General features: G+C 47.6%; 1 protein-coding gene across 1 annotated transcript; it reads right to left on the bottom strand.

Annotated features, from left to right (window-relative positions):
* Window positions 1–48: 48 nt before the first annotated feature.
* AKIP1 (A-kinase interacting protein 1) lies at window positions 49–5,028 on the bottom strand. Its single transcript, XM_077286634.1, has 5 exons — window positions 4,764–5,028; window positions 3,523–3,699; window positions 1,945–2,022; window positions 790–903; window positions 49–656 (listed from the first exon to the last, which is right to left on the bottom strand). The coding sequence occupies exons 2-5, from the start codon at window positions 3,661–3,663 to the stop codon at window positions 480–482; spliced, it is 510 nt and encodes a 169-aa protein (XP_077142749.1). The 5' UTR covers window positions 3,664–3,699; window positions 4,764–5,028; the 3' UTR covers window positions 49–479.
* Window positions 5,029–13,332: the final 8,304 nt, after the last annotated feature.

The following is a 13,332-nucleotide window of genomic DNA, read 5'->3' as shown; positions in this document are numbered from 1 at the left end:
CTACCCTTGTGCCAGACTCAGGACCGGATGGATGAGCTTCTGTGCAGATAAATAAAAATAGGAAAATCTTTTTATTAAAATAAATTGTATCAAACGATTTAAAATAAAGACCTGAAGTCAGAAGGCGCCTGCTGCCCTGAGGATACTACACTGAAAGTCAACAATTCAGTTCATAGGACGCCATCCAGCATCTCACGTCATCATGGCGACCTTTGTGCATGCATTCATTTTAATGGCATCTAAAAACCCAGGACAATTATGTGCGTCCTTGCAGAGAGAATCCAGTTGCATTGCTGTTGTCAGGTTCCAGAGAAATAAAGTGCAGCTACCGGACCCATGACCACGACTGTACACGAGGGTTCACACACAGGTTTTCTGGTTCACACAGACGATGTGGTCTCTGGTATTTAATGATTGTAGAAATAGCTGGGCAAATAGATTTAAAGGGCCGGTCGTCTTACACAGACTCCCCCTACAGACTACACAGTGAAGGTGAGATCCACGCTCTGCCCGGGGGTGATGTTCAGCAGGTGAGTTTGCTTCTGGTAGTTGCGGGAAGAGGCAGAGATGCTGTATGTTCCAGGAGCGACTTCAATGGAAACGTCCCGGGTGTCCTGCGATGTCCCAGAAGACCGAAAGGGGCCAGCGGCGGAGCTCTGCAGAGTATAAACACAAGATGTACGGAGACGCCATCATCCAAACCGGTAAGTAAATGTCACAACCAGGCAAGATCCCTATAATCTGACACGACACAGCGAGTGACCAGACTGCACCAGCTTCACCACTCACCGATGCCGGAGGAGGCTTTCCGGGCGCTCGCTGGCGTCTCCTGCAGTGAAATCTGCAGACGTGCTGCACTTCGCTCCTGCTCATCTCCGGTGCTGGGATACAGCTGTGATACCTCTAAGAGAGGAGATATATTGTAATATCCATGTACCGCGGTCAGGATTCATACGTCTCATCTGCTCTACACATCACTGCGTGTGTGCATCGTTTATGGCCACCCACAGGCCCGGGACACTGCCCGTCCTATGGGGCCGAGCGCGGTCGGGGGTTTATCCCATCAATCCTTTTGTATCTGTGGGAAAGTATTGGGCAATATATAATAACACTAGATATAAGCGACTGATGGGAAGATGTCACCTCCGGCCCTCTGGGGTCATTATCAGACACTGCCGCCAGCCCACATACCTAAATGACATGCTGCAGGTAAAGGCACGCCTGGGCGCCAAGGGGGCGATATAGTGGGTTTACTACAGACTGCGATAAACCTGTGATGTGTGGGGGTATCACTGCTGAAATCAGACCAAAAATAGGGCAATAAATTTAAGGATAAATTCCCTTTATTGGTGAGTGTAATAAAAGAGGTGCTGCCAGCAAGAGTTAAAATACGAAACATGATTAAACATACAGGTAAAAATATATTAAAAATCCTTACATTTATTGTCCTTTTTCTGCTTTTTTTTAACCTTACGTTCGGGTTCTCTCTTTTTGGTCTCCACATACAGCAGATATATACCGCCATGGGACTCATTATAGAGATCTGATTTATTCTATAGTCTATTTTATGTGACATATCTATTTCCTGTGTTCAGTATGTGTATGAAATCAGTGTCAGAAATCCCGAGTACAAGTGCGCGTGCTGGAAATATAAGAGAACAGAAACTATACTAGGAAGAATAATGCCTCTAATGCCATATACTGAGGGCAAAAGGTGCCCATGGAGGTGCCTGGCGGGGGCAGTTTTATCTTATTATATGGAAGGATTAGACACTTCACAGCAGCAGGCGCTGACCCGTCACCTGACACTACGGTGGCACCGAACTTGTGCCATAGAGCACAGACCGATGTATAATACTAGAGGAGAATGTGCCGCCACGTTCCTGCACAGTAACAGTAATACTGTACAATTATACAAAGCCTGAAGCCGCCACCTGCCGGTACCTCACACTGCTCCGTCATCTGGCGCATGAAGCGGGACAACGTGCTGAACGCCTCTTCTAAGCTCGCGGGACACTCTGCCTGCACAAGGAGATAAAGCAGAAGCTGAACACCATGTCTGCACAACACCAAGAGGAGACAACATAAGGGTCTGAACTCAGGTGCCCCGACCTCACGAAGACCAAGAATGTGGGTGACAGTGCCCCATTTATGGTCCCCACTGATCTCCTCAAACAGTTTGTCAGTGTGGCGGTAGAAGGGGCCGTAGATTAGTCGGTGAAGGGGCTGTGGATTAGTCAGTGTGGCAGTAGAAGGGGCCGTGGATTAGCTGGTGTGGCGGTAGTAGGGGCTGTGGGTTAGCTGCTGTGGCGGTTAAAGGGGCCGTGGATTAGTCGTTGTGGCGGTAGAAGGGGCCGTGGATTAGCTGGTGTGGCAGTAGAAGGGGCTGTGGATTAGCTGGTGTGGCGGTAGAAGGGGCTGTGGAATAGTCGGTGTGGCGGTAGAAGGGGCTGTGGATTAGCTGTTGTGGCGGTAGAAGGGGCTGTGGATTAGCTGGTGTGGCGGTAGAAGGGGCTGTGGATTAGCTGGTGTGGCGGTAGAAGGGGCTGTGGATTAGCTGGTGTGGCGGTAGAAGGGGCTGTGGAATAGTCGGTGTGACGGTAGAAGGGGCTGTGGAATAGTCGGTGTGGCGGTAGAAGGGGCTGTGGAATAGTCGGTGTGGCGGTAGAAGAGGCTGTGGATTAGCTGGTGTGGCGGTAGAACGGGCAGTGGATTAATCGATGTGGCGGTAGAACGGGCCGTTGAATAGTCGGTGTGGCGGTAGAAGGGGCCATGGATCAGTTGGTGTGGCGGTAGAAGGGACTGTGCATTAGTCGGTGTGGCAGTAAAAGGGGCTGTGGATTAGTCGGTGTGGCAGTAGAAGGGGCCGTGGATTAGTTAGTGCGGCGGTAGGAGGGGCCTTGAATTATTTGGTGTGATGGTAGGAGGGGCCGTGGATTAGCCAGTGTGGCAGTAGAAGGGGCCATGGATTATTTGGTGTGGCGGTAGAAGGGGCCGTGGATTAGTCGGTGTGGCAGTAGAAGGGGCCGTGGATTAGTTAGCGCGATGGCAGGAGGGGCTATAGATTAGCTGGTGTGGCAGTAGAACAAGCTGTGGATTAGCTGGTGTGGCGGTAGAAGGTGCCGTGGATTAGCTGATGTGGCGGTAAAAGGGGCTGTGGATTAGTCGTTGTGGCGGTAGAAGGGGCTGTGGATTAGCTGGTGTGGAGGTAGAAGGGGCTGTGGATTAGGCGGTGTGGCAGTAGAAGGGGCTGTGGATTAGTTAGTGCGGCGGTAGGAGGGGCCTTGGATTATTTGGAGTGGCAGTAGGAGGGGCCGTGGATTATTTGCTGTGGCGGTAGGAGGGGCCGTGGATTAGCCAGTGTGGCGGTAGGAGGGTCGTGAATTAGTCGGTCTGGCGGTAGAAGGGGTCATGGATTATTTGGTGTGGTGATAGGAAGAGCCGCGGATTAGTTGGTGTGGTGGCAGGTGACTACACAGTTGTCAAGTATTTCCGTGGAAAGGTGAGGAGCCCGACACTGACCTCTGGACTCTCCGCACTGTGCCGTATCCTTGGACTGTGGCCGCTGTGTGTACGTGCAGACCACCAGTCCACATCCCTGCGTCTCGCCCGCTCCAGCACGTCTCGCCCCAGTACAGACGTTCTCCTCAGAGAATCCTCCATGCTCTCCTCTGATGGGAGGACGGTGACAGCAGCGACCTGGAGACACAGAAAACACCAGTTTGAGGTTCCGCACCTGGCGGCTGAGGCTCTGCACGTGATGTCTGAGGCTCCACATGTGATGTCTGAGGCTACTTCATGTGGCGGATGAGGCTCCGCATGTGATGTCTGAGGCTACTTCATGTGGCGGATGAGGCTCCGCATGTGATGTCTGAGGCTACTTCATGTGGCGGATGAGGCTCCGCATGTGATGTCTGAGGCTACTTCATGTGGCGGATGAGGCTCCGCATGTGATGTCTGAGGCTACTTCATGTGGCGGATGAGGCTCCGCATGTGATGTCTGAGGCTACTTCATGTGGCGGATGAGGCTCCGCATGTGATGTCTGAGGCTACTTCATGTGGCGGCTGAGGCTCTGCATGTGATGTCTGAGGCTACTTCATGTGGCGGCTGAGGCTCTGCATGTGATGTCGGAGGATACTTCATGTGGCAGATGAGGCTTCGCACGTGGTAGCCGAGGCTCCGCATCTGATGTCTGAGGCTACTTCATGTGGCGGATGAGGCTCCGCATGTGATGTCTGAGGCTACTTCATGTGGCGGATGAGGCTCCGCATGTGATGTCTGAGGATACTTCATGTAGCGGCTGAGGCTCCGCACATGATGTCTGAGGCTACTTCATGTGGCGGATGAGGCTCCGCATGTGATGTCTGAGGCTACTTCATGTGGCGGATGAGGCTCCGCATGTGATGTCGGAGGATACTTCATGTGGCAGATGAGGCTTCGCACGTGGTAGCCGAGGCTCCGCATCTGATGTCTGAGGCTCTTTCATGTGGCGGATGAGGCTCCGCACATGATGTCTGAGGCTACTTCATGCGGTGACTGAGGCTCCGCACGTCATGTCTAAGGCTACGTCATATGATGTCTGAGGCTCCGCACCCGGCGGTGTCGGCTGCTGCCGTTTCCTGATTTCTCGCTGTTCCGCTTTCTTTGTGCCGTTTTACTTCTTTTTATATGAGAATCTATAAGAAAAGCCATAAACGAACCGGACACCGGCCCAAAGAAAGGCGCAGAACCCAGCACACAGAGGAGGAGGCACGATCCTTACCACAGACGTATATGGCGCACAGGTCCGACACCATTAACCCCTCGTTGACGCCCGCGCATGTGCAGCCAGCAGGAGCAGGGAAAAACATCCAAAGGTAACAAGACGACCAGAGAGAGGCAGAACCGCGATATTCCCAAAAAAAGGCGCGAAATTGTGAAAGATCAGCGGCAGAAACCGACCCGGGACCGGCACACGTCACGTGACGCAAACAGGAGCGGAGCGGGGCTTCGGGCCACATCCTATCAGACGACGTCTCCTGCGCGGTGACGTCACCAATGCGTCCAGGCAGGTTTCACTCTGCGCGGCGCCGGCGCACTGACTGCTGGGAGAGGATCAGCTGTTACGGTTGCGTCTAGTTTGGAGTTGATTTTTTGTGGTTCTCAAAAAATCAACTCCATTCTAGCTGATTCACTAGTGAGCCGTCTAGATCGGAGTTGATTTTTTGAGGCCTCATTTTATCAACTCCACTCTAGACGGCTCACTACTGAAGTGACTAGATCGGAGTGGATATTTTGTGGTCCTCATTCCAGCCACTCCACTCTAGATGGTTCACTGGTGAGGTGACTAGATCGGAGTTCATTTTTTGATGATCTCTCTGCAGCTTCTCCATTTTAGACAGTTCAGTTTCTACAGTGATGTCCCTTAAAAAATCAGCTCCAATGTTCAGAATGGAGCTGATTCCAGGAGCCTCATAGACTGCAATGTAGTGGAATTGGAATGTATACACACACAGTGTGTGTGTGTGTGTGTGTGTGTGTGTGTGTGTGTGTGTGTGTGTGTGTGTGTGTGTGTGTGTGTGTGTGTGTGTGTGTGTGTGTGTGTGTGTGTGTGTGTGTGTGTGTGTGTGTGTGTGTGTGTGTGTGTACAAATATATCAGCTTTATAATTGTAAGAATATAATACTTTTATTTTTTAGATACTTGCTTAAACTGTTATATTTGTTATGTATTTCGAAAGGGCCAATTTTTTTTTTTCATGATTAATCAAACTTGCATTTTATTATTGCTTTTTATAATATAAATAATTACACATAGCGCGGTTTGTTGATTTTTGCCTGAATTTTACTTTTGCTGTATTACCAGTCCTGGCCGCAGCACGGACATTGGAAGAGTGGACGGAGCCTCACGGGGAAAAACGTAACATAGCGCATCAACAGAGTCCTCATAATTAACATTGGATCGGAGTGGATTTTTTGAGGACCTAATTTTAGCAACTCCATTCTAGCTGATTCATTAGTGAACCGTCTAGATCGGAGTGGATTTTTTTAGGATCTCCCTGTAGCCTCCAATCTGTACAGTTTGGTGCTGAGGTGACTGGAATCTAGTTTTTCAAAGAGTGAGTGGAGTTTCGCAGGGAGAAACATAACATAGCACAGCAACAGAGTCCTCATAATTTACAATATTGGATCCTAGTGGATTTTTTGAGGACCTCATTTTAGCAACTCCATTCTAGCTGATTCATTAGTGAACCGTCTAGATCGGAGTGGATTTTTTGAGGACTTCCCTGTAGCCTACAATCGTGACAGTTTGGTGCTGAGGTGACCGGAATCGAGTTTTTCAAAGAGTGAACTGAGCTTCACAGGGAGAAACATAACAGAGCGAAGCAACAGAGTCCTTGTAATTTACAACATTGGATCATAGTGGATTTTTTGAGGACCTCATTTTAGCAACTCCATTCTAGCTGATTCATTAGTGAACCGTCTAGATCGGAGTGGATTTTTTGAGGACCTCCCTGTAGCCTATAATCGTGACAGTTTGGTGCTGAGGTGACTGGAATCGAGTTTTTCAAAGAGTGAACGGAGCTTCACAGGGAGAAACATAACAGATCGAAGCAACAGAGTCCTTGTAATTTACAACATTGGATCGTAGTGGATTTTTTAAGGACCTCATTTTAGCAACTCCATTCTAGCTGATTCACCATTGAGCCATCTAGATCGGAGTGGATTTTTTGAGGACCTCATTTTAGCAACTCCATTCTAGCTGATTCATTAGTGAACCGTCTAGATCGGAGTGGATTTTTTGAGGACCTCCCTGTAGCCTATAATCGTGACAGTTTGGTGCTGAGGTGACTGGAATCGAGTTTTTCAAAGAGTGAACGGAGCTTCACAGGGAGAAAAATAACAGATCGAAGCAACAGAGTCCTTGTAATTTACAACATTGGATCGTAGTGGATTTTTTGAGGACCTCATTTTAGCAACTCCATTCTAGCTGATTCACCATTGAGCCGTCTAGATCGGAGTGGATTTTTTGAGGACCTCATTTTAGCAACTCCATTCTAGCTGATTCATTAGTGAACCGTCTAGATCGGAGTGGATTTTTTGAGGACCTCATTTTAGCAACTGCATTCTAGCTGATTCATTAGTGAACCGTCTAGATCGGAGTGGATTTTTTGAGGAACTCCCTGTAGCCTACAATCGTGACAGTTTGGTGCTGAGGTGACTGTAATTGAGTTTTTCAAAGAGTGAACGGAGCTTCACAGGGAGAAACATTACAGAGCGAAGAAACAGAGTCCTTGTAATTTATAACACTGGATCGTAGTGGATTTTTTAAGGACCTCCTTTTAGCAACTCCATTCTAGCTGATTTACTAACTATTTATTACTAGATGGTGGCCCAATTCTAACGCATCGGGTATTCTAGAATAAGTATCTAGTTTATTTATGAAGATTTTAGAATAATACAATGAATGCACAGGATTCGGCTGGCCGAGCGCGACCAATTAGCGAAGCGTGGTTCAAATCCTACGCCAATTTGCGGCCGGACTGCGCGTGTCGCTGATTGTTCGCTGCCGACGACGTAGTATATAGCACAGCCACGTAGTATATAACAGCCCACGTAGCATATAACAGCTCACATAGCATATAACACAGCCCACGGAGTATATAGCACAGCCCACGTAGTATATAACAGCCCACGGAGTATATAGCACAGCCCACATAGCATATGACACAGCCACGTAGTATAAAACAGCCCACATAGCATATAACACAGCTCACGTAGTATATAACAGCCCACGCAGTATATAACACAGCCCATGTAGTGTATAACACAGCCCACGTAGTATATAGCGCAGCCACGTAGTATATTGCACAGCCACGTAGTATATAACAGCCCGCGTAGTATATTGCACAGCCACGTAGTATGTTGCACAGCCACGTAGTATGTTGTACAGCCACGTAGTATATTGCACAGCCACGTAGTATATTGCACAGCCACGTAGTATGTTGCACAGCCACGTAGTATATTGCACAGCCACGTAGTATATTGCACAGCCCACGTAGTATTTTGCACAGCAACGTAGTATATTGCACAGCCCACGTAGTATATTGCACAGCCCACGTAGTATATAACACAGCCAACGTAGTATATAGCAATGTGGGCACCATATCACTGTAAAAAAAAGAATTAAAATAAAAAATCATATACTCACCCTCCAACGGCCCCCGAATACAGCCCAGGCATTCAGCAATGCTCCTCGCGACACTCCGGTCCCAAGAATGCATTGCGGTCTCGCGAGATGATGACGTAACAGTCTCGCAAGACCGCTACTTCATCATCTCGCAAGACCGCAATGCATGGACTGGAGCGTCGCGAGGAGCGGGAAAGGCGCCGGAAGGTGAGAATATAATGATTCTTTATTTTTTTTAATTATTTTTAACATTAGATCTTTTTACTATTGATGCTGCATAGGCAGCATCAATAGTAAAAAGTTGGTCACACAGGGTTAATAGCAGCGTTAACTGAGTGCGTTACACCGTGGCATAACGCGGTCCGTTAACGCTGCCAATAACCCAGTGTGAGCGCTGACTGGAGGGGAGTATGGAGGGGGCACTGACTGCAGGGGAGCGTAAGGAGCGGCCATTTCGCTGCCGGACTGTGCCAGTCGCTGATTGGTCATGGCCGTTTGGCCGCGACCAATCAGCGACTTGGGATTTCCATGACAGACAGACAGAAAGAAGGAAGTAACCCTTAGACAGTTATATAGTAGATTATAATACATTTTTATAATGCCATTTATTCCACGGTGCTTTACATGTGAAAGGGGCAGATATAGGCAAGCACAATAAGCATTAGCAAAACAAGGCACACACAAGTACAGAAGGAGGACCCTGCCCGCGAGGGCTCACAGTCCACAGGGGATGAGTGAGGATACAGTAGGAGACGGTAGAGCTGGTCATGCAGCGGTTCAGCAGACTAAGGATCACTGCAGGTTGTAGGCTTGTCAGAAGAGGTGGATCTTCAGGTTCTTTTTGAAGGTTTCTCTGGTAGGCGAGAGTCTGATGTGTTGGGGTAGAGTGTTCCAGAGTATGGGGAGGCATAGGAGAAGTCTTGTATGCAGTTGTGGGAAGAAGAGATAATAGGGGAGTAGAGAAGGAGATCTTGAGAGCTTCGAAGGTTGTGTGTGAGTAAGTACCGGGAGACCATGTCACAGATGTATGGAGGAGTGTTGTGAATTCTGTTTGTGGGCTTCCCCGGTGGTGTTTTATGGTAGTGCCACTTATTTGCCTTCTTCTATCCTTGATCACCTGTTGACACCCATTAGGGGAGTTTCCTATTTAAGGCTGCTTGGCTGCTGGTCTGATGCCGGCCAACAATGTATCAGTAGCATTCTGTTGCATTCTCCTGCCTCAAGATCCTGTTCAGCTAAGTTGAATTTTGTTTCTAGTTTATTCTATTTTTGTCCAGCTATTTGCAATGTGACTCTCTGTAGCTGGAAGCTCTCGTGGACTGGAATTGCCACTCCAGTGGCATGAGTTGTCACTGGAGTTTTAAAGTAATTTCAGGATGGTGTTTTTGAGTAGTGTTTTGAAGTTGACCGTGAAGTGACTCTTTCCTGTGCTTCTGCTATCTAGTAAGCGGACCTCACTGTGCTAAATCTGCTGTTCATCCTACGTATGTCTTTTCCTCTTGACTCACCGTCAATATCTGTGGGGGGCTGCTATCTCCTTTTGGGGTTCATCTCTGGAGGTAAGGCAGGCCTGTATATTCCTCTGATAGGGGTAGTTAGATCTCCGGCTGGCGCGTGGTGTCTAGGGCATCGTAGGAAACACTCCCCGGCTACTTCCAGTGTCGTGTCAGGTTCAGGTCACGGTCACTTTAGTTCCCATCACCCGAGAGCTAGTCCGTTGTTATTTTGATTTCCCTGCCATTGGGAAAATCATAACAGTTTGGCCGGCCAAACTGTGTTAAAACTATGCACTAAAGCAGGAAAGGATATGAAAAGGTTTTTTTTCCTTCTGTGTTTGGAAAGTGCACCTTAGTGCTTATTTGTACTCCTTGCTTAAACTGCAGTCTTCAGCCTTTTTTTTTTTTTTCCTCTCCTCTTATTCTCTGAATGGCTTTGGTTACACCTGTTTGAATCATGGATCCACAGAGTTTGGTTGCAGGTCTGAATAACCTGGCTACAAAGGTCCAGAACTTACAAGATTTTGTTATACGTGCTCCAATGTCTGAACCTAAGATCCCTATGCCTGAATTTTTTACCGGAGACAGATCCCGTTTTTTGAATTTCAGAGAGAATTGTAAATTGTTTTTGTCTCTGAAATCTCACTCTGCTGGTGATCCTGCGCAACAGGTTAAAATTGTTATTTCTCTATTGCGGGGTGACCCACAAAGTTGGGCATTTGCATTGTCGCCAGGGAATCCTGCGTTATTAAATGTAGATGCGTTTTTTCTGGCTTTGGGGTTGCTTTATGAAGAACCTAATTTAGAGATTTTGGCTGAGAAAGCCTTGATAGCTCTTTCTCAAGGGCAAGATGAAGCTGAGATATACTGCCAAAAATTTCGTAAATGGTCGGTGCTTACTAAATGGAATGAGTGCGCTCTAGCAGCTAATTTCAGAGAAGGTCTCTCTGATGCCGTGAAGGATGTCATGGTGGGGTTCCCTGTGCCTACAGGTCTGAATGATGCCATGAAATTGGCTATCCAGATTGATCGGCGTTTACGGGAGCGCAAATCTGTGCACCATATGGCGGTATCTTCTGAGCAAAAATCTGTGCACCATATGGCGGTATCTTTTGAGCAAAAACCTGTGCACCATATGGCGGTATCTTCTGAGCAAAAACCTGTGCACCATATGGCGGTATCTTCTGAGCAAAAACCTGTGCATCATTTGGCGGTGACCTCTGAAAAGGCACCAGAGCATATGCAATGCGATAGTGTATTGTCTAGAGGCGAACGACAGAATTACAGGCGCAAAAATGGGTTGTGCTTCTATTGTGGAGATCCAGCTCATGTTATATCAGCATGCTCTAAACGCATAAAGAAGGTTGATAAAAAGGTTGATAAATCTTTTTCTATGGGTACCTTGCAGTCTAAATTTCTTTTGTCCGTGACATTGATTTGTACTTTATCATCTGTTACTGTGGATGCTTATGTGGATTCTGGCGCCGCTCTGAGTCTCATGGATTGGTCCTTTGCCAAGCGTTGTGGGTTTGATTTAGAGCCTCTGGAGGTTTCTATTCCCTTAAAGGGTATTGATTCTACACCTTTGGCTAGCAATAAACCACAATATTGGACACAAGTGACTATGCATCTGTCCCCAGACCATCAGGAGATTATTCGTTTCCTTGTGTTATATAATCTACATGACGTATTAGTACTTGGATTACCATGGTTACAAATTCATAATCCAGTCTTGGACTGGAGATCAATGTCTGTGCTGAGCTGGGGATGTCAGGGGATTCATGGGGATGCACCTTTGGTTCCCATTTCTTCATCTACTCCCTCTGAGATCCCAGCATTTCTGTCAGATTTTTATGATGTCTTTCAGGAGCCTAAAACTGATTCTCTCCCTCCTCATAGAGAGTGTGACTGCGCTATTGAGTTGATTCCCGGTAGTAAATTTCCTAAGGGTCGCTTGTTTAATTTGTCTGTACCTGAACATACTGCTATGCGGGAGTATATCAGAGAATCTTTGGAAAAGGGTCATATTCGCCCCTCTTTGTCTCCACTGGGGGCAGGGTTTTTCTTTGTGGGTAAAAAGGATGGTTCATTGAGACCTTGTATCGACTATCGACTTCTGAATAAGATTACAGTTAAATACCAGTATCCGTTACCTTTACTGACTGATCTTTTTGCTCGCATAAAGGGGGCGAAGTGGTTCACTAAGATCGATCTACGTGGTGCGTATAATTTGGTGCGGATTAAGCAGGGGGATGAGTGGAAGACCGCATTTAATACGCCTGAAGGCCATTTTGAGTATTTGGTAATGCCTTTCGGTCTCGCGAATGCCCCTTCCGTTTTTCAGTCCTTTATGCACGATATTTTCCGTGAATATCTGGATAAATTTATGATTGTGTATTTGGATGATATTTTGATTTTTTCGGAGGACTGGGAATCTCATGTTCAACAGGTCAGGAGAGTTTTTCAGGTTTTACGAGCTAATTCTCTATTTGTGAAGGGCTCAAAGTGTATTTTTGGGGTTCAGAGAATTTCCTTTTTGGGATATATTTTTTCCCCTTCATCTATGGAGATGGACCCTGTTAAGGTTCAGGCTATTTGTGATTGGGTACAACCTACTTCTCTAAAGAGTCTTCAGAAATTCTTGGGATTTGCTAATTTCTATCGCCGATTCATAGCGGGTTTTTCTGCCATTGCTAAACCTTTGACTGATTTGACCAAGAAGGGTGCTGATGTTGCTAATTGGTCCTCTGCGGCTGTGGAGGCCTTTCGGGAGCTTAAGCGCCGCTTTTCTTCTGCTCCTGTGTTGCGCCAGCCTGATGTTTCGCTCCCGTTCCAGGTTGAAGTAGATGCTTCCGAGATCGGAGCAGGTGCAGTTTTGTCGCAGAAAGGTCCTGACTGCTCAGTGATGAGACCATGTGCGTTTTTCTCTCGAAAGTTTTCGCCCGCTGAGCGAAATTATGATGTTGGAAATCGGGAGCTCTTGGCCATGAAGTGGGCATTTGAGGAGTGGCGTCATTGGCTTGAGGGTGCTAGACACCAGGTGGTGGTCTTGACTGACCACAAAAATCTAATTTATCTTGAGTCAGCCAGGCGTCTGAATCCTTGACAGGCGCGCTGGTCGTTGTTTTTCTCTCGATTTAACTTTGTGGTTTCATATCTGCCTGGGTCTAAGAATGTGAGGGCGGATGCCCTCTCTAGGAGTTTTGAGCCTGACTCGCCTGGTGATTCCGAACCTACTGGCATCCTGAAGGATGGGGTGATATTGTCAGCTGTCTCCCCAGACCTGCGGCGCTCTTTGCAGGAGTTTCAGGTGGATAGGCCTGATCGCTGTCCGCCTGGTAGATTGTTTGTCCCTGATGACTGGACCAGTAGAGTTATTTCGGAGGTTCACTCTTCCGCGTTGGCAGGTCATCCTGGAATTTTTGGCACCAGGGATCTGGTGTCTAGGTCCTTCTGGTGGCCTTCCTTGTCTCGAGATGTACGTATTTTTGTGCAGTCTTGTGATGTTTGTGCTCGGGCTAAGCCCTGCTGTTCCCGGGCCAGCGGGTTGTTGTTGCCCTTGCCTATTCCTAAGAGGCCTTGGACGCACATCTCTATGGACTTTATTTCTGACCTTCCTGTTTCTCGTAGGATGTCCGTCATCTGGGTGGTGTGTGACCGTTTTTCC

This window comes from Ranitomeya variabilis, chromosome 2 (genome assembly GCF_051348905.1).
Source record: "Ranitomeya variabilis isolate aRanVar5 chromosome 2, aRanVar5.hap1, whole genome shotgun sequence".
NCBI lineage: Eukaryota > Metazoa > Chordata > Amphibia > Anura > Dendrobatidae > Ranitomeya > Ranitomeya variabilis.
This window is presented reverse-complemented; position numbering and strand designations above follow the sequence as displayed.